We start from the raw sequence: 20,112 nt of genomic DNA, 5'->3' as shown, positions 1-20,112 counted from the left end.
TTCTTCCCCATGTTGAGTCACTAAACTAGGAACTAGGGAACCTGCACAGAGAGCATACAGTGAAGGGTCATGCAGCTGTATTGAGAAAGCAGCAACTTCCAGCTTCCTCTATCCACTAGTTTCTTACTGTGTGTGCTAAACATGACATGAATGGGAGAAGGGAGAGCACATTCTGAGCTGAGCTCTTCATTTCTGAATGGCAGGGTTGGACTCCCATTTAAGTCCAAATTTGCTAAGGTTCTGAAATGCACAAGAATGCTGACAAGTAGATTAGATTCTGCCCTGCCCACTAATGATACTATGCAAGAACCATGCTTTTTCAATATTGCTGTTCTGTATTAGTTAAAATGACATGAAAGATGATGTGGCAGGATACATACTAAATCCCATTGCTCTTACCCATAAGATATACCTGAAAACCAGATGACTTTTAATGCTTCAGGCTTTTCAAGCTGTTTATCCTGGCATTTGAGAGAAGGAAAAGCAACACCAATGCTGAACTCTTTAGAGAATCCACCAAAAATTTTGAGTCGTTAACTATCTATCATAGATCCCTACAGATTCCCTGCTTTTCCTGGGCTCCCAAAGCCACACTGCTCACAACGTGTAAGTTGAGAGAACCTAATTTTGTTGTACAGAAGGGAGGTTGAAGCCTTGCACTAATTGCAAACTAGTACGTAGTATCATCAGTGGAGCTATGACCAACTCCTGCATAAGGCTTACATAAGCAGTGAGTCATACAGCCTTACGGAAGAACAGGGAGCAAGGCTTTCATTATGTTCTTTGCCTAATCAGAAATATGAAAATAAAAGAACACAACACTCAGTGGGTTACGTTTGGCTAACTGTACACTGGAATTTCTGCAGCCGCACCACTGTGATTGAGGCATTTCGTTGTTTGTGGTCCCAGCTTATATTAAACAGAGAGGGCTTTTTTCATAAATCTTTGCCTCTAGGGCAGAGTAAAGGTTCTTTGGGAAACCTAACTATGTGTTTCCAGACATTAATGTCTGGAAGCAGCACCAGGAGAGTAGAAATGGAGGTATATGCCTAGGGAGGATAGTAGGAGTAAATGAAGAGGCCCAAGAGCAGGGTAGGATTTGTGAGGATAAGCATGTGAAGCAGCAGTGGAGTGGAAGAAAGCTTTTAGAATGACTGAAAAACAGTCTAGTGATAATTTCCCATGTATCACTAGTATCTTTCCATGCTCTCAGGCAGGCGGTTGGATGGATATTACTTTATCCAGCACTGCTGTTAGCCATGAGCTGTGACACCTACAGCCCTTAGAAGACAGCTGGAGAGTTCTGAGGATCAAAGTTGGCTGTGGCTTTATGTGCACTTTACGCTGCTCTGATTAACCCATGACTGCTTCTCATTTTCCTTCATCATTGCTCTGCACCTCATATGTCAAACTGGATCAACAAGCTTGCCTCTTGGTGAAAAAAAACCCTAGCAATAATAACTATGCTTTTTCTTTTCTTAAGCATGTGGCTACAGTAGCTGAAGGCTGGAAAGAGTGACAGGAGGAGGGAGTCTGGAGCTGAAGATCTGCACAGCTGAATGGAAACTTCACCTTTAGAGTAGCAGAAGGTGAGGGAAGGTGAGGAATTCCCGCATCAGAGCTGTTTGAACAATCCAGATTAAACCTCTTATTTCTTCAGATGGCTAATTTGGGAGCCTGTGTAGCTGTAGCCTCTTCGTCACCATCTCATTCCCCAATGGGCCCACATGCTTGTTCAGTGCAAGTACTCCTGTCTAACAGAGCATGCCTAAGCAAGAGGATATTTCTACCTGCCCTATAACCTACCTCTTTGCTTTCCTGTCTGGAAAGGGAACACAAGGCTGTGTGGCACAAGCAGAAAAGGTACTGCTGCATGAAGAATTACAGAATGTGCTTCTCAGTAAATTGTTAGTCCGTGAAAAGGACTAGTATGCAGGTGCTTGGAGTTTGGGATTTTAGGGGGTGACTGGGTTTTGGTTTGGGGCTTTTCTGGGGAGAACACCCTTCATAAACCAAAGGGGGTAAAAAAAGTTATTGAAAGCTGGTTCTGTTAAGCCTTAAAATAGTTTTCAGAATGCCTCCCCGCACCGCTAAACCCTTCGCAGCTTGGCTGCTCTGGCCCCACTGCAGTAACAGAAACCCAGACCTTGTCCCTGAGCCCTGACCGTGGGCAGCTGAAGGGCAGGGATTAGAGTCCGGGGTAACTGCAGGCTCCGTCCCGCCGAGCACCGGGGGGATGCTGCAAGCTGTGAACCTGGAAGGTACGGAGGCTCCCGCTCCTTTTCAAGTCTACGCTTTACTCCTGTGGCAATGGCAGGAAGCAGCACCCGCGATTAGCAATGCCCAAATCAAAGCCTTTTAAAACAAAGCGAATTTAAAGAATGAGGTTGTCGCAGGTGCGGTTTTCTTTGCGGACACTTGGATTCCCGTCAGACCTACAGCCATTCCCCCGAGCGCAGCCGGCGGCCCTCTGATATTAACGACCCAGCGGAGAAGCTCCATTGAGTCCTTAAGGGGCATTGATGGCCCGGGCGAGGCGCGGCCGGCCCCCTCGGGGCAGCGGCCATAGGGCTGAGCACCCTGCCCAGCTCTCCTCGCGCTCTCCTGGCCGCCTCCAGCCTCGGCGGGCCGGGGCCCGCGGGAGGGCCGCTGTCCCCTTACCTCAGGGCTGTCACAGGCGCGGCGGCCTCCCTGAGCCATGGCAGGCCTGGAGCTGGCCCTGGCCTTGGCCGGGCTGCTGAGCCTGCCGGCGGCCAGCGGCCTGCCCTTGCGCCCCGGCCCGCAGGAAGAGGTTCTGGCGGCGGCCTTGCAGAGGCTGCGGGAGGTCTTCGACATCGAGGAGCTGCCGCCCGACGTCCTTCCCGGCAAGAAGCCACCCCAGTTCATGGTCGATCTCTTCAACAAGGTGGCCGACGCTAACGGCATCACCCGCTCTCCGGGGCTGCTGGAGAGCGACGTGGTGCGCAGCTTCGAGGACCGAGGTGGGCCGGGGGCCCGACAGGGTCCCTGGGGGCGGTAGGGCCGAACCGGGAGGGCAGTTCTCCGCAGCTACGGCGTTTCCCGGACGAGGAGCGGCCGCCGCGCTCGCTGCCTGGGTCCCGCTGGGGGTTGGAGCTGACCGGCCGCTGCTGTGGAAAACGCGGGGCACAGCTTGAATGCGGAATCTTGCGTGGCTCCTAAAGAGGGCTCTTTTCCAGTTCACGTGGACCAGTACCGCTTCTACTTCGACGTCAACGCGATGGAGAAGGGTGAGCAGATGCTGAAAGCAGAGTTCAGGGTCTTCAAGCTGAAGAGGACACATGTGTCTATGCGGTCTGACATGAGCCACTTCTGCAGAGTAAGTGGGAAATAATCTGTCAGCTAAACACTCACTTGTGCTTTCTTTGTTAATGATACTGGAAGTGAGGAGTGCAACCACGTAAACTTGCTTTATTTCTTTTTGGCTTTGGCTGTATGTGTGCTGTCCTTTGCCACTATGGCAGTGAGCTCTCCCTAAGGATACCTATGTCGGACCTATCTGAAACCACATCGTGCTTTTCTGGGACTGGGGATTCGAATCGAAATTTTTCTGCTTGAGTTGTTCTAAGAAGTAGCAATAGCAGTCAGGGATTCATAGGATAACAGGGCGGGAGTGGGCTCCGACCTTGAGCGTATCTGTTTCTTTGGCAAAAGGCAGGATTGGACATTTCGCAAACCTGAAGACAAAGACGTGGAGGAAGAGAAGACTTTCATGGTATCAGTTGTTCAGAATGGAAGTAAAAGGGATGGTCAGGATATTTTTCTATAGTATCAAACAGTCCAGTATCCTGCCTCTGAACACAGCTAGAAGTAGATGTACCTAACAACACTTTTTGCCTGGTTTAGAATGGTAGTACAATTTTACAGCTATGATTTGGCCAATATGTGCATAATCTTTGTCCTCCTTGTTTTGCTGGAAAAATAATTAGTTTCATTTCTTGCTTTGTTGCGTTGCTCCCAACAAGGTGGAAGTGTATGAGCTCTTGGAGAGTGGAAGCAAACCACAAAAAAAACGTCTCGTTGCTTCAAGATTATTGTCCCTGTACACAGAAGGCTGGGAAGTATTCAATGTCACGCAGACAGTAAGCAGAGAATTCTGACTTAATTCTAAATTTCTTAAGATGACAACTCTTGACTCTAGCATTGTGCTGGGTTTTGTGGTCCATCTGAACGGAAGGACAGCAGCAGAGGAAGAAGCTTTCTCTCTGCACTTAAAAGTACACCTGATGCTACCTGAATTAAAGGAGAAGTGTTTATATGCTGCTAGTAGCATGGGCATGATGGGAATTGAGTAACCCAAACCTAGTAGATTGGAGAGACATCGGGCCAAGTATGTCATTGTAATTAAAACATGTTAGTGCTTTGGATGCCAAAGTAGATGACACTGATTGTGTACTAAGAGTAGGTTTTCATTTTCCTTTTATTCTGGTGACATTACTACAGAGCAGAGTGCTTTAGTGTTGTATTTCTAGAATTTATAATGGTTGGGTTGTTTTTCATTTAACTTCCTCCTCTGTGAATTTCTTTATTTGTTAGTTTCAAGATTTGTTTTGTAGATAAACTGTAACTGTGTGAATGCCTTTTTATAGCAATAATCCAAATGTTGTTTAAAACATAGTTTCTTGAGTTGAAAGCTCAAGTTTTTTTGGTTTGTGGTTTTTTTTTGTTGTTGTTGTTGTTTTTGGTTTTGTTGCCTAAGCTTTATGATCAGAATCAGCAGCATGCTTGGATAATCCGTTGAGTTGCATCTTAAGTCATGATAGCCGTGCTTGAAAATGGCCTGGCCTTATCTATTAGTCTGTAATTATAACAATTAGAGAAAGTAAATTTGCTTGATGGTGAGTTAATTTCTTCAAATGCCATGTTTGTTAGATTTAAATGAGTTTTAATGGTATGGAAAGTCTGGAGAGTTCATACTCTGTTATTAAGATTGCTATGAAAAATACATCCTGGCTAAATAAAGGATTTATTTTAATGTTAATTTTAACTCCTAGACTCATCTATTCACTAGTAAGTTCTCAGAAATTAATTATCTTCCTGTAAATGTAGCTTTGGGATATGCGTATCATATTTTGTATTTTTAGTCGTTAAATTATTGGTTAAAATATTAAACTCAATTGAGTCTCAGCTCTACATTTACCTCACTTCTGTCATAATATATGTTCTTACACTCTCATAGCTTGTTGCCTGTTCCCTTTTCCTAATATAATCATTGCTTAATTGTAATGCTGTAATAAGAATATTGAAACTATATTTTTTCATTTCCCTGTCATTGGTAGGCTTCCAAGTGGGTTGGAAACAGCAGCTCCAACCACGGCTTTTTGATAACTGCAACGCATGTATTCAACAATAGAATTGAGCACAACCTGGTTAAGTTTGCTAAGACCCAGGGCACTTTTCAGGAGAGTAGAAATGCACTTCTCGTCCTCTTCACCAACAGTAACAAACGGAGGCCTCCCAGCTTCATACCCTCTGCCACAAGTAAGTTCACAAAGGAGCAGTGGTCTGTTTTACAGTATGAACTCCCCGTTTATCTTCAGGTCCCATCTGCTGCCTCATGTATCTCAGTCTCGAACAGGTCTGAAGTTCGGCTTTGTCACTGGTCAGTTTGATTTGACAGTTCTTGCTAGTACATCACCCAGCATCTTAGATTGCCTTTCCCCTCAGTCAAACTGTTTTTGCAGGAAATACTCTTAAAACTTAGGGGAAATCTGGTTTATTTTATTTGAAAATGGGTGTGAATTCTACTTTTTTAAATTACTATTTATATTACTTTTGAGGTGGTGAAGTTTGTGTGAAAGTTGTTTAAGTTTATGCTAAAAAATCTCAGTGACCTGGAAAATTTTGTGAAAACGCTGGTAAAGCAACCGTAAGTAGAGTCATTAAGTGCAGTGTTCAAGACTGGAAGAGGCTGTTAAATAAGCAATTTAAACCTCTCTGTTCTTGCCTTGATTTTTAAGCACCTATTTCACTTCAGTGACTATTTAGCATTGTGACTAAAGGCTGCTTTCATAGCAGGCAACACCCTCATCCCTTAAATTACAAAACGCAGTGTCTTACCTCCCCCACTGGTCTTCCAGTAAAACCAACTAAGTTTTAGTTTTGGAGCCTGATAAATGCAAAGAGCAAAAGCTGGGAGGAGGCACAAAAATTATTCTGTTTTGGGTTTGCAGGGTCTTCTGGTAAACAATTGCATCTGCATATTAAATACTAGGTAGCACTTGCATCAGTATTAAGTAGGTGGTGAAACTGATTAAAACCAAAGATGAGGCTGGCCTGTCTATTTTTGCTTTCTAAAGAATTTTTTTTGTAGTCAAGTCCTAGATCCCAGCGTAATGAGCATCAAGCTCTGTATGGGATACTGTGTCAGGACTGAGAAATTGATACCCACTTCTCAATGAAGAAACTCCCTAGACCTGCCTGTTGTTTGTGGTCAGTGAATCTGTGAAGATTGTTCTTCTACCAGCCTGTACATCAGTGTTTTTCAGCATATGGATCTTGAGGTAACCACAGGCATTTAACAAGGCTTCCCAGAAAGAAAGCAAACCTATTGTCACTAAGCTTCATTCTCCAGCAAAGTTCCATAAACCTGATGGTAGTTCAGATCCAAAAACTGGAGGGGAAAAAAAAAAAAAAAACAACACAAAACAAACAAAAAAAAAACAAAAACAAAAACCTTTACAGAAACACACACTCTGTTTTGCAAGTGTATGGGTGGAGTTCCTGGGAGGAATACTGGGAAGAGAAAAAGGCAGTGTTCTCCACCCTCTTTTAACACTGCTCAATGTGATATGTGTTGTAGGTGTGGTGTTATAAAGACCATTAATACCATTATTTACCAGATTCAGCCCTGAAAAGAGCCATGTGGAGTTCACAGAATGTGTTTAGCATATCACAGAGCTTTTTCCTTCTCTTTCTGCTGAATTGCAGTCCTTCAGGCCACCACCAAGAGAAACACAACATTTGGCAAGTTTTGAACTATGGCTGAAATGGCAATTGAATACACACACCTTTGGGGACTTTCACAGTTTAGGTGTCACTTTAAAATTTACTCTGAAGACTTTGATGTAGATTTACAGAATAGGCTTTCGTGCAGAACACTGGAAATTAAGGAAAATTAATTAGGAAATTAGTTTATTTTGAGAAAGTTTAACACACAACTTCCTTTCAGAACTGGAAATGAAGCCTGCCAAAAATGATGCTTCACACGTGCCTCGCAAAGATCAGGTCATCGAAAGCAGAAATGCAGGCATGAGCAGGAGACCACGAGCTGCTGAAATCCCTTCTGCCAAAAGCCAGGTAACAGCGTGTCATCGAAGGGAACTCTACGTTGACTTCCATGCTATTGGCTGGTCAGGATGGATTATTTACCCAAGTGGATACAATGCATTTTATTGCAGAGGATCCTGTCTCTTCCCCTTGGGGGAACATCTAAATGCAACAAACCATGCTACAGTTCAGTCCATAGTCCATACTCTTAAACTGTCTCAAGATATCAGCACACCTTGCTGTGTGCCAGATGAATTGAAGTCCCTCAATCTCCTCTACTTTGATGACAAAGAGAATGTGGTCCTTAAAAATTATAAAGACATGGTGGCAACAAGGTGTGGTTGTCATTAACAAGACCTTTTTCTGTCTGCATTTGTGCACTTGAATTCAGTTCTTTTGCCACTGAAGATATCAAAGGAGATGGCATTTCAGTTCACAGGACAGAAGAGCTATAAATTCAGTTGTGCTTCAAGACCTTCTCCCTTCACCATGGCTGTATGGAAAGATGTTCAAGGCTGGCTTTCAAAGAACTGTGGGCCTCTGGGGGCTATGCTGACTTGCATGGAGTATCTGTACACCAGGGGAAACCATTAAAAATTGGAATTTGTTATTTAAAGTAGTTCAAACACATTAAGTTGACCGTTCAAATTAAGGGCTTTTTCTGCATACTGAGGCTCAGAATTTCCTATGATTTAACAGGCAGGTATCCTGCTTCAATCCACGTCGGTGTGCAGGCCTCTTTATAACACAACCTTACTCAGTTTTGACTGCATGATCTAGTGGCAATGTACACCCCTAAATAGAGCTTTCAGGATAAGTGTTTGCCCAGAGCTAGTCTGAGAGAACTCTACCATCTGCAGCTCATGCATTACTGAGAAATGCAGTTCTTTCCCCTGTTCTTTATGCAGGTATGCCAAATGCAGAGACTTCCTTGTAATTCTCCCTGGCACTTGCTAGCCAGTCTGAGGGAGCACATAGGTCAGTATTTGCCGGAAATTGGCAAACTTGGATTCTGACGTGGGGCCATGCTGGTATAAAACATACATATGATGAGGGGTCAGCCAGTCCCCCTCTTTGTAAAATCTTCCACCATGGTCTGCTGTGGTTGTTGGGCTGTGTGGCAGCAGAGGTTGCCTTTGAGCATTTAGAACAGTGACTTTACAATGGCATCATAAGCTTGGATCAGAATCCTCATAGTTCAGCAGATAAAAAGAAGAACATTAAGCTTTGAGGTCCATGAGGATATGCTGGGTGCTGGCCTGGTCCCATATCTGAGGCAGTTTTAATGGAAGGTACTCACTGGTACTCTTCCATTCTTCCTTGAAGAATAGGACATAGATGTGGAAGGGATCCCCAAAGTTCTTTCAGCCTTGTTACAATTTAATGCAGGTAACAAGCCCATTTCAGTTCCTTAATCAACTCATTGAGTTGAAATGTAAGCCTGCTTAGGTTTCTTGTCTCCGTTAATCCTTGAAGGAGGCTGACTTCTCACAGAACATGACATTTCCTGTGGGTAGAAACTTCATGGAGAATTTTTTTACTCCAATGAAATTTTTAAAAAAAAGATATATATGTAAATGATTTTCTCTCTGTAAATACTGATGTCTGTAATTTTATTTAAAACAAACACTTGTACATTAACTTAATCTGTAATATAAAATGTTAGTATGCAAATAAATATAATGTGACATTGGTCTGGGGTTTTGCTCTATATTTGATCCTTTTTCCTAGAGACATGAATCAAATACTTTCCCAGATGACAGGACATTTGTCATGGCTTCAATGGGCACTGTATCAAGTCTTCTGACTCCACGTCAAGAAATATAATAGATAAGTAGAATAATTTTGTTTCCCTTCAGGTATGATCCAGTAATTATTCCTGAAAAGAAACTCACATTGAAGCTTCTTGTAACTCTCACTTGAATTAGGCATAGAGATTAAAGTCCTTCATATTGGTCTTTTGCAGTGCTTGTAACAAAGCCCACCTCATGGAGGTACTGAACTTAAAATACCTGGTATGGTGTCCTGGGTTCAGCAGTAGCAGTAATTTTTCTCCTTCTTACTAGCTGGTGCAGTGCTGTAGTTTTGACTTGCAGCCTGGGAACAGAGCTGATAACACCTATGTTTTTAGTTGCTGCTTAGTAATGTTTAGTCTGACCAAGGACTTTCTGAGTCTCATGCTCTGCCAGGGAAGAGGGGAAGCCAGGAGAAAGCAGACACAGGACACCTGACCCAAACTAACCAAATAGGTATTCCATACCACAGCACATCATGCCCACCATATAAACTGGGGGTAGTTACCTCGTAGGGCTAGATCACTGCTCAGGTCAGGCTGGGTATCGGTCAGTGGGTGGAGAGCAGTTGTATTCTCTTCCCTTGTTATTTTCCTCATCATTATTATTATTGGTGGTAGCAGTAGTGGTTTTATGTTATGCCTTAGTTACTGGACTGTTCTTATCTCAACCCATGGGAGTTAAATTCTTTCGATTCTCTTCCCCATCCCTCTGGGAGTGGGGGTGATGAGGGGGAGTGAGAGAGAGACTGCATGGTTTTCATTTATGGCTGGGCTTAAACCTCAACATATGGTTTAAATTTCCTTGATGTGTAAGGAATTTTTTCTTATTTTCCTGTATGTTGTAATATCTTGGGATGCCTTCATTAAAATTTCACTAAGAAGTTAGAAAGTGAGGACAAAAGAAGCACTGTTATTCACAGACAAAATATATGGATGGGAAGGCTGTGCCCCATATGTGTACGCCAGGCATGTGCTTATCAGAACTACAGCCTGGAATAGGTGGAGTAGGGGAGGCTGAGCAAGACAAAGATTTAGAAAGAAAGGATAGTATGCATGGGTCAGTGTGCAGAGGAGGGTTTTCTCCTGCCTAGTTTTTTTCTGTAGAAGGCTGCAGAGGCTGTTGTAAGAATCTGCGAAGCTGTGGCACTCTGATATCAGAACAGATCCAAGAGAAGACCTTGCTGCTGGCATGAAAAAAGTGTCCTTTCTGCAGAACAGCCCATTATCGCCATGCTGACCACACTGCCTCGTGTTCAGTATTCTCTGACTATGTAAAACACATAGTGGTGGGTTGAGGCTGTTTTGATCTTGGTATATGGTCACTCTGGTAAAGGGGCATATAAATGGGGTAGCCAGGTGGTGATAGCTGTTGCATCAGCTGCACATCGTCACTGGACTCAGTGCCATTGGCAAAGGGACCTTGGAAAGTGTAAAGGGTTATAATCTCACTTTTCTGGTTTCTCAGGCTGCTTTTCTGCATTTTTCCCTTTTCACTGCAGAAGTATCTGTGTTTTTTTTTTAAGTTTATACAAACCACACATTGGGAGTGAGAAAATGTATCTACAGTGAGAGTCCAGACAGGGTAATTTCTGAATAGTGACTTCAGATGATTTATTTATGCTTCTTTTGGTAGAGCCCCAAAGAACTGAAGTTTTCACTGCCAAACAACTCTGCGAGAAGGACTGCATTTGGAACAGACTGGCTGAGGCAGGTTCTGCATCCAATATGCTCCAGTCTTCAGTCAATGACATGACAAATGTTTCACCATCAGCTGTGTATCAGCTGCATCCTTTGCTGCTCAACTCAGAGGGTTACCCTTTTTTCCAGGATATCTTAATGAGGTTCTTCTTTTTCCGATGCCAGGAAAATAAGGATTTTTTTATTCAAAAGCAAGTGTGATTAATAAATAAATGATGGGCACACTGAATATTAGCTCACATAGTGCTGCTCTACAGTAGGTGAAATGCGCATAGTCAAACTAGGAGCACTCAGTAGTTTTGCACACATTAAATTATTTTTTTCTGCGCCACTCAACATAGTCTCATTATGCCCCATTAAACCCTGATAATTAAAACAAAATATATTGGAATTGTTTATCCTGGACTTTGTAAGGAAATGAGGTTCATAATAATGCCAAGGGAAAAAATTTACACTACACTAGAACTTGTAATTAGAGTAACAATTAAACACAAGTATACTGTTCTCTTTTTTTCCATTCTATCTTTGGGTTTTTGTTTTGTTGGTTTTTTTTTGTTTTGTTTTGTTGTTTTTTTTTTTTTTTTTTGAATAAAGGTGCATTTTCTTGTTATTCATAAACACAAATAAGTAAGAATTCCAGAATAAGAAATGCTACGCTTTGAGTCTTGATTTAATGAGAACATCATATGCTCAGGTGACATGTCAAAAGTGACAGCTAGAGGTTTGGAGGGAATAGTTATTCTTCAACATGGGCAGTTTGGAAAAGGATTGGTGACTCAGACTGTGCATTGTTATATCGTGTTGCATTGAACAGGAGCAAGAGGAAGCAAACCACATAGTACCAAGACCAATGAAGAGCACACCTGGCCCTGAAGAGTTCTCCTTCCAAAGCACAGTGAAAACAAAAGTGAATGACTGCAGATTTTGTATGCAGGATTCTACCAAGAGCACCGACACCCCAGAGCCTGAAATTTGGAATTATGCAGAGGAAGAGTCCCACTTGATAGGACAGAGAGCTTTGCAGCATCTCTCCCCTATTTCCAGCTCCAAGTCCCAGTGAGAGTACTGCTACAGCAGGCATTATGCCCTCTGAGCCAGCTCAGCTGGTGACTGGAAGCAGAGCGCCAGTGGTGCATCTGTACAGCGCTCAGCTCTGCAACTCAAGGTCTTCCAACTTGGATCCCTCAACTTGGACAGCTCATGCATCTCTGCATCCTCTCCACAGCATGTGATCAATGTAATTCTCCTCTAGTAACACATCTTGCATTTCATACCTGCAGGCACATGGAAAATAGGTTTTCAGAAGCAGAAAAACCCAGAGAATGCCTAGGAAGAGAATCCAGACCTATGGTAAGGTTATGAACAACCCCATAATAAAGAGTTTGGCTCAGGTTTGGGACTAAAGAGATCCAGGTATGTGCAGTCACACTCATTATTGTGTAAGGTGAGGAGAGTGCTAAACCTGGCCTCAACAATGCTGCAGTGGGATGGTAGTGGGTCTGAGTATGCTGTGGGGAGAGCTACTGGTAAAGGGACATTTATGTGCTTTATGTGCTTTACTTGAAATACCCATGGAAGATTCATAGCCCTGAAGCCTTCCTGAAAAGAGGAGAGAAGCTGGGTGCCTATCATGAGTTCTGGGGCTTTCCCACAGATACCAAATCCTCAAGATTGCTTCCAGGCCCCTTGACATCACACATGCAAATATGCACAGGTAAATGTGTATATCTGTATGGCTTCTTTCTTATGTACACCCATGGCTACATGCATTCATGTTCAGAGGCAGCCTCCCTCCTCCTTTGTCCCAGACGGCGTCCCAAAGGATACTGCTACTTAACCGTAACTGGAGTGCTTGGGGCTAATATGAGGAGGTTGCCACATACAGAGGGTGCAACTGCTTTCTGCAAAAGTATGTCACACCTAGGTCATTTCTTCCCTTCTGCACTTGAGTGTAGCTCACCTCCGAGGAGAGCAGTTAGCAGGTGTGAATTGACCTTTGGTGAATCACACAATTGTGCCTTAAAGCAGATAACAAAATGTGTTCATTCTTCCTACTGGGTTTATTGCTAAAAGCCATTCACAAAATAAAAGGGACTGCTAACTTCTGTTGTTGCAAGGAGATTCATGCAGATACTAACTGCCCTAATTCAGAGCTAGATCACAGCCTGTCTTGTTTCTTGAAAACAAAAGCCTGTATGTGGGAAAATGACCTGTTACTGAAAAGTGTTTGTCCTTTAACTGAAACCATGTTTCTGTGATGCCATAAACCTTGGTCTCATGACACAAAGCGGCATCATGGAATAAATCCCAGTGCACTGTTTCGGATCTGCTCACAGAAATCTCTCTTGGTTAACTATCAGGTTAAATGGAATTAGCAGGCAGCATAAGGCCATTCCAAGGCCAGGTTGGACAAAGCCTTGGGTGACATGGTTTAGTGTGAGGTGTCCCTGCCCATGGCAGGGGGGTTGGAACTAGATGATCTTAAGGTCCTTTCCAACCCTAACTATTCTATGATTCTATAAAAACGGGTGTGTGGACTTCAAAATCAGTGTAGACTCCCACTGTGGTCTACATAGGAATCAACTGTTTGTCCATGTCACATTTTCTGCTGAATGTGCTGAGCCACTGTTGGTGGCCAGGGAGCTGTATCCTCAAAAGCTATAGACAAAAAAAAAAAAATAAGTCTAATTTCCCCAAACATGTCTAAAATGCCCTGAGGTTAAATCAAGCTAAGCACTGGGACAGCTTTCCTGACAGTGAAAGCCTGCTGGGCAAAGTGCTGCTGGGAATAAATGATCACAATTTTCCCAATAAGCAGTGAATTCTGGGTCCCCACTGGTACTCCCGGGATTCCCGGAACTGCTGGAGTGCAGGCTTTAAGTGGGAGGAGTCAAGGTTTTTGTAGTTCAAAATCACAATTAGAAGAGAACATGTTGCGAGAAAAAGAATTGAGCAATAGGGGATAAAAGTGGTTTCTTGACCTGCCAGACATTTGCTGTTAGAGCCAAGATTTCATCTGTTTAAAAAAAACCCAGCCAAATGTAAGCATGTTAGACAACCCACTTGATGTCTAAATTAACTAGATATCTGAGAACTGTTTTGGTTTATTTAGTAAGGTTCATGCTTTCTGTACCACAAAAAGGACTGTGCACCATGTTGGGGGAATGGAAGAAGTTATTTAATTTGTCATTGGTAAAATACTCCTGTGGTTGATTTATCAAAACTCCCCAAGAACAGAATCACAGAAAAAAAAATAGGCAGGAAAAGGCTTCTGGATATCATCTTTGCCTAACTTCCTAGTCAAAGCAGGGTTGACTTCAAAGTCAGAGCACAGTGCTCAGGACCTTGTCCAGGTGAGTTAGGTATATCTCAAAAGATGGAGATCTGATGTCTCTTGGCCCTGTTCCAGTGCATACCCACTCTCAGTGTATTTTCCTTGACCTCATGGCTATGCTTTTGTTAATGCAACCCAAAAGGAGGTTAGGGGTTAGCTTTCAGCAGCCTTAGCTGCAAGGACCCCCTGATAACCTAAGGAGCCAGTCCCTGGCCTGTGCCAGTATTGGGGTTGTTCCCTTCTGGAAGCAAGGCTGCTTTTGATGAACTCTAAGTGGTTCTTGTTGCTTCCTACCCTGAATAACTTTCAATTTTATAAATGTGGTATCTACTACTAGCACTGGGTTTTGACAGAGTTTTTCTGCTGCTTTTGTGAAGAAGATTTTGTTGTGATAAAAAAAAATAATTCAATACTTCACATTTACTTTAAGACTGACAATGCAAAAACATTTCTAAATTCTTCAAAGTTGCTCTGGAAATTCACAGTTCCTATGTGAACTTATTTACATATTACTCTTGACAGTTCACACAGGTTGGCTAAATAGTTGCACAGATTACAAAATGAAAGTAGCTGATTTATTTTCATGGTATTATAAAACTTTGCATTCTGTTTTTCTTGTGGAAAATGGGTCAGCAGGTAGCTAACATGTAATTTCTGAGATATCTTGAGACCTCCTATGATTATTTTTTTATAGATTATAATAATCTCCTGTTTCCAAATATAATTTATAGCTACTATTGCAGTAACAGTCTTTCTGATTCACATAGGTGCATTGTTACAGGTGCTACTGTTTCAGCCCTTATTTTATAGGTCCTATTACTAACTGTAGGTAGTAACTTCTACCGAGATGAGGCTTTGATCTGGACATTGGACTACTTCTTATGTGTGTGGGCTGGCCAGTGGCTGAGACCTAGAGAAAATGGATCTGGGTTTCACTTCACCCAGCTTCAGATATGTACAACACAGACACCAGAATGTGATCAAATTAATCCCACCAAGTAGTTTACCTGGAGTCCTACAAGGGCCTGGCAGTCTTAGAGGTGGGTCCATGGCCACTGAAGTCACCATCTATCTCTACATATTGGTCTATCAATGTGACAACTCAGAAGTTGTTTCAGGCAGCAGTCTTTGGTAAATGGACAGAACAGACCATGGTCATCCACCAGGGCACCACTGCCTCTGTGGCTCACACCAGTCAGCTTCTCTGCTTTCCTGCAGCAGGTTCTGTGCAGAAGTATTTTTCCCCATTGCCTGTGAATGTTCAGGGGAAGCAGTCAAATCAGCTGTCAAATTTTTACATGTCAAAAAGCTAAACCAAAATTTTTTCAATTCTTTTTTTCAGAGTTCCATGATCCTTTCTGCTAATTTTAACAGTGCAATTTTACATTTGTAATTCAAAAGTATTTTATTTAAGAGCTCCTTTTGGACAATTTGAAAACTATTATTATTTTTCAAACAAAATGTGAAAAGGGAGTGGTGATTTTTTTTTTTTCTGTGAACAGCTTCAGTGTTCAAAGCTCAACACTTAATCTTTAAAATAATTCACATAATCTGAACAGGTTCGTTCTTTTTCTATGCAGCAAGACATATATGTTCCGAGACTTGTGATTGTAACTTAAATGCACATCATATAAAATGTGAATGCAGACTTTGAAAGTGTGAGTGCAATTTGCCCAAGGACAGGCTAAGAAAACAAACCTATTTAAAAAAAATATTAAAAAGAAGGTCTGAACATTGCAAACCCTAAATGAATTTCAGAGAATGCCAGCAGAGTTCTCTGCCCCCAGCCAGCCGGGCAGCATAAACAAACCAATTAACAGCATGACCATGGTCATTCTCCTGTTGTTTCTTGGATGACAGTTTATGAATAGGAAGAAGAAGGGCTTTGTGATCCTGATTTAAGAAAACAGGTTGGGAAAAATAAGGTTGATGAAGCTGGAGGTGAAAAACTATATGGATGATACCCCAAGTTGGTTTTTCTTTTTAAATGCTTTAGGACCTTGTCCCTAAATTTTACATGACCTTGCACTGCCTTGTTCTCAAGCCAGAAGAATGAATTGCAGTTTCCTCCTATCCCTCATTCATGTAATATTCAGGGTTTTTAAATGGTTCCATCTCACTCTCTGAATCAACAAATCTCTGAACATCAGTGAACACTATTATCAGTATTTAGTAATGCCTTTCATCAGCACAGAACATCCAGATCCTTGGAAATAACTCCAGAGGGATTTGGATAAATGCCTAGTCTCATTTTCCTATTGAATCAAATATTAAAAAGTGGAGCAGGAATAGGCCTGAATTTAAGCATGGTTAGGAGGGTGTGCTGAAGGGCTGAGGAGGTGTTACATACACATAAACTGTCACCACCTCTCATAAGAAGAAGAAAAAGGGAAAAAAAGAAGTTTTAACCCTTTCTTTGTGCTATTTCACAGAAGAAGCACAAGGGTTTGCCTTGTTGATACTAAGATGAAGAACTTGCTTTATCATACTTGGCAATGAACAAGACCATGACAGCATCAGAATACCCACCCAGCTAGCATAAACCTAGCATTGGACCATCTCTGTGCTCAGCTAGAGATCTGAGACAAGTTTATTCTGCCAAAAAGCCAATTAGCCTGCCTTGTTAACACTAGGAATTGTGGAGAAGGCAATACACCATTTCTCTGGAAAAAGAGAGCCGTTTTCAGGATTTCTGAAGTCCCAGATAATAGTCAACATCTTTGAAAAGGAGGTTATTGTTTTAGTGGCTTTACATGAATCTAGAACTGGGCAGCTATTTCTGAGAATATTATACTGTTCCCAAATATATTCTCTCAGAACAAGGAGGAATAAACAGTAGTACAACTGATATACATTCAAGGGCCAGTTCCTGAAGAGTTCCAAGCATCTGGAAAATTCCAAATAAACTGGTAAATCCATGGGAAAATAAGGAGTACCCAAAAATGTGCAAACCTAAATTTGAGATATTGTACATCTTTCAATTTTTAACTCTGACTTCCACAGCTCTCAAACTTCTAGTAGCAATGCACATCTTTTATGCAATAAAAAGTCACTTTTCTGCCCTTGACCAGGGTAAATAATATCAATAATCATATCTTCCACTTCTTATTTTCCTACCTTGAAGTAATGTTAATACTTTTTCTCACTATAACATCTGCTCCCTTGGAAGTCTGTTTATCACAGATCTTAGTTAGAAGACTCATTTTAGTGGAAAAAAACACATCTGGGAAGAAAAGCCTTTATATGACATCTTCATCAAAGCAATTCCCCTGAAACCCAGTGTTGGTTTGCCTCAGCAAATCCTGGCATAGTCCCAGCCTGCACAACGAATCACTTCAAATGGCAAGCAGTGTGGGGACCAGGCGTAAGTTTGGTAAAGGCATCCTTCCAGGTAGAGAACTGTTGCTATTGAATAGGGCTCCTGACAGATTAAACCTCTGTGCTACTAGAGATGCTACAAGGTACCTTCTTGTTCTCCATGGAGAGGGAAGGTAATATATGGGCTGTCTTCTGCATGTTCATATAGTTCTGACCATAGGACTGAAGTCCTGGCCAGCTCTGAAAGGCAACACATAGTTCTCTTACACACAATACTGTATGGCAGATGGGGGAGAAGATGTGTATGCATTTACCTGAAGCTCGGTGTGACCTAGTTTGAATTAACATAACACTTGTGGGAAAATAAACCCAAGAGGTCATGGGGTTAGGCCTGCCTGGCACACTGAATGATTTCTCATTGGCATGTAATTTAAGCTAATATTCTTCTCTTCTCACACACTTCCTCTGCCATATCAAGAAATTTCTGTCCAAATCTATTGGTTGCTCAACCCTGGCCCAGACTTGGATTAGAGACTTTCCTCTTCTGTGTTGCATGTTCCCATATCTAAGGATCATGTAATATCAGTCCAGACAGCAGCTCACAAATGAAAAAAAAAAAAAAAAGTCCAGTATATGCAGTTTCCATTAGAGAAAACAAAACAAAAAAAAAAAAAGAAAAAAGAGAACAAGAGAGGGAAAGATTTTAAAAAAAGGCTTACTTTCATTATAAGTGGGACCAGGAACGTAAAAGTTCAATTACCAGAACGCATTTGCTTTGTACATTTTAAACCTGCTGTAGCTAGTATAACCGGCACATGCAGTTGGGTCTAATTGATGTTTTCCAGCTTGACCTAATTGATGCTCTGATTTGCAGTCACCTACCTCTACAAGCCCGTGTTTCATTACATTTTACCCTTGCTCCTGAAATCCTAAAATCCCCCATGGGGAGAAATAGATTACAGCTATCTAGGGCTTTTGTGTGTGAACTGACAATTCTTTCTCCCCTATAATTTTCTCCATCTACACATGAACAATGAAAATACAGTAGTTTGACAAAGAGGTGTATTAGTTACTCCTAAATACTCCTTATTTAGGCAGACATAACCCCTTTGAGCTCACTAGTTTTACTCAAACTCAGAATGAAAACTGCAGTGTTCTAAAGTCAGCTCACAGATATTTTCATTAACTAATTGAGATATTTATATTACAAAACAGAGTTATTCTCAGTCTCTGCTCATGAAATTACAAAGAAAAAGTTATTTGCTGAAGAACATGTCAGTATTTTCCATTGAAAATTATTTAAAGAAAAGCTTTTGAAATATGGAAACCTCATGGTTTTAGCTTTAAATAAGCATTTCAGTCATCATAAAAAATCCTCTCTAATGTCTCCTGCAGCTTTGATTTCAAACATGTCACATTCTTCATTAAAGCAATCATTGTTAAAACAGAGGGACATAAAGCAACATAGGATTTATTCCTTCATTAAACTGATGATCCGTATATGAAGCCAATTAACATTATGAGTTTGGTGAACATCAAGTGTAAAGAGGTTACAGAAAATTAAAAGCAGTCACCTTGGTCTTTAGATAAAGAAAGAACACTTTTACGTTATAAATTATAAGAGAGTCCAAGCGGGACAAATCGGCAAATTTGGTTAATTAGAAAATACATTTTACTGCACATGAATTAGGGTAAAATAACCTTTTAGATGTTAGCCGTTTTTTGTGGTCAGGTATTAAGAATCATGGGAAAGGAAAGTGTTTGGACATGGAAAGGCAAGAAAGCCGTTTCATCAAACTTGAGCCATTCAGACTTCCTTGAGGTTTACAAATGATTCCCTCAAAACTGAGTGCTCTCAAGGAAAACATCTGTTCAGTGATTTTGTTCATCAGTTCAGTCCTAGGTTTTATTGTCATTGTGGGGAAATGAGAAGATGTGTGTGTGTGCAACACAGGAACAGTTCTGCTGTAAGACAGGCACAATCAGCAAAATGTCTATCCAAAGTTATGTTTACTGGGATTTTCTTTGCAGACCTAGTATCTAATGCTGATTTAATAATGGTAATATTAGTAGCAATGGTAATAATGGTAATAGCAGCAACAATAATGATGAGGAGAAGGTATGTGAGAAAGATCTTAAGGACTTTGCATATTTTTTTTTCTGAAATATTTTATCTTCCACGTATATGTTGTCTCATGCCACAGCTTGTTTTTAGTGCCTGCCTCTGGTAGCTAGATGAGAAGAACTACCAGAGAAATACTAGCCATGATCTGAAGCAATTTACTGTTCTGGGTTTTTTTGCCTATAGTCCCACCTTGGCAGGAAAGCGTTTCTACACGGAGAGACCTAGGAACGTCCCTGACAACAGCCTCCCCCCGGAGAGGCGACTAACCCCGCGCAGCACCCCAGCGGGCCGTGGCGTCCCGGGCCTTTCCTGGCCGTTACGCGGGGCAGTAGGGCGCTCTCCATGGTTCTGAAAGGCGTCGCCGGCGCCCCGGGCTCCAGCCACCCGAGATCGGCAACCAAGACTACGTAGCGCCAACTTTTAATTATGTCAATCCCACGTTTCGTGCATTAAAATTAAACAGGCACCGGGGTGGCGAGGGGTGGCAGATTATATATTGCTTAGTTATCTCCTTGTTTTGCAGCTGCTGCTCCCTGGGACAAAGTTGAGCTGCGC

General features: G+C 41.9%; 2 protein-coding genes across 4 annotated transcripts in view; both read left to right on the top strand.

The window, feature by feature from the left end:
• Positions 1-20,112, top strand: part of VSTM4 (V-set and transmembrane domain containing 4) — a 452,074-nt gene that overhangs the window by 270,402 nt on the left and 161,560 nt on the right. The window lies entirely within an intron of this gene.
• On the top strand, positions 2,533-9,117 carry LOC134157598 (bone morphogenetic protein 2-like). The gene is made up of 5 exons (XM_062606704.1): positions 2,533-2,981; positions 3,198-3,337; positions 3,984-4,100; positions 5,298-5,499; positions 7,190-9,117. Exons 1-5 carry the CDS (start codon positions 2,699-2,701, stop codon positions 7,636-7,638), a joined length of 1,191 nt encoding a protein of 396 aa, XP_062462688.1. The 5' UTR covers positions 2,533-2,698; the 3' UTR covers positions 7,639-9,117.

Source organism: Pezoporus occidentalis, unplaced genomic scaffold (assembly GCF_034315485.1).
Source record: "Pezoporus occidentalis ecotype Australia unplaced genomic scaffold, CSIRO_AGI_Poc_V1 ctg98, whole genome shotgun sequence".
Taxonomy (NCBI): domain Eukaryota; kingdom Metazoa; phylum Chordata; class Aves; order Psittaciformes; family Psittacidae; genus Pezoporus; species Pezoporus occidentalis.
The sequence above is the reverse complement of the archived record's forward strand: the minus strand, read 5'-3'. Positions and strand labels throughout refer to the sequence as shown.

What these genes read in the sequence shown, in the direction of transcription:
- LOC134157598 (XM_062606704.1), top strand. Translation starts at nt 2,699, where the DNA reads ATGGCAGGCCTGGAGCTGGCCCTGGCCTTGGCCGGGCTGCTGAGCCTG. An exon ending in TATTCAATGTCACGCAGACA is followed by an intron (nt 4,101 to 5,297) that starts GTAAGCAGAGAA and finishes TGTCATTGGTAG; the next exon opens with GCTTCCAAGTGGGTTGGAAA. An exon ending in CTTCATACCCTCTGCCACAA is followed by an intron (nt 5,500 to 7,189) that starts GTAAGTTCACAA and finishes ACTTCCTTTCAG; the next exon opens with AACTGGAAATGAAGCCTGCC.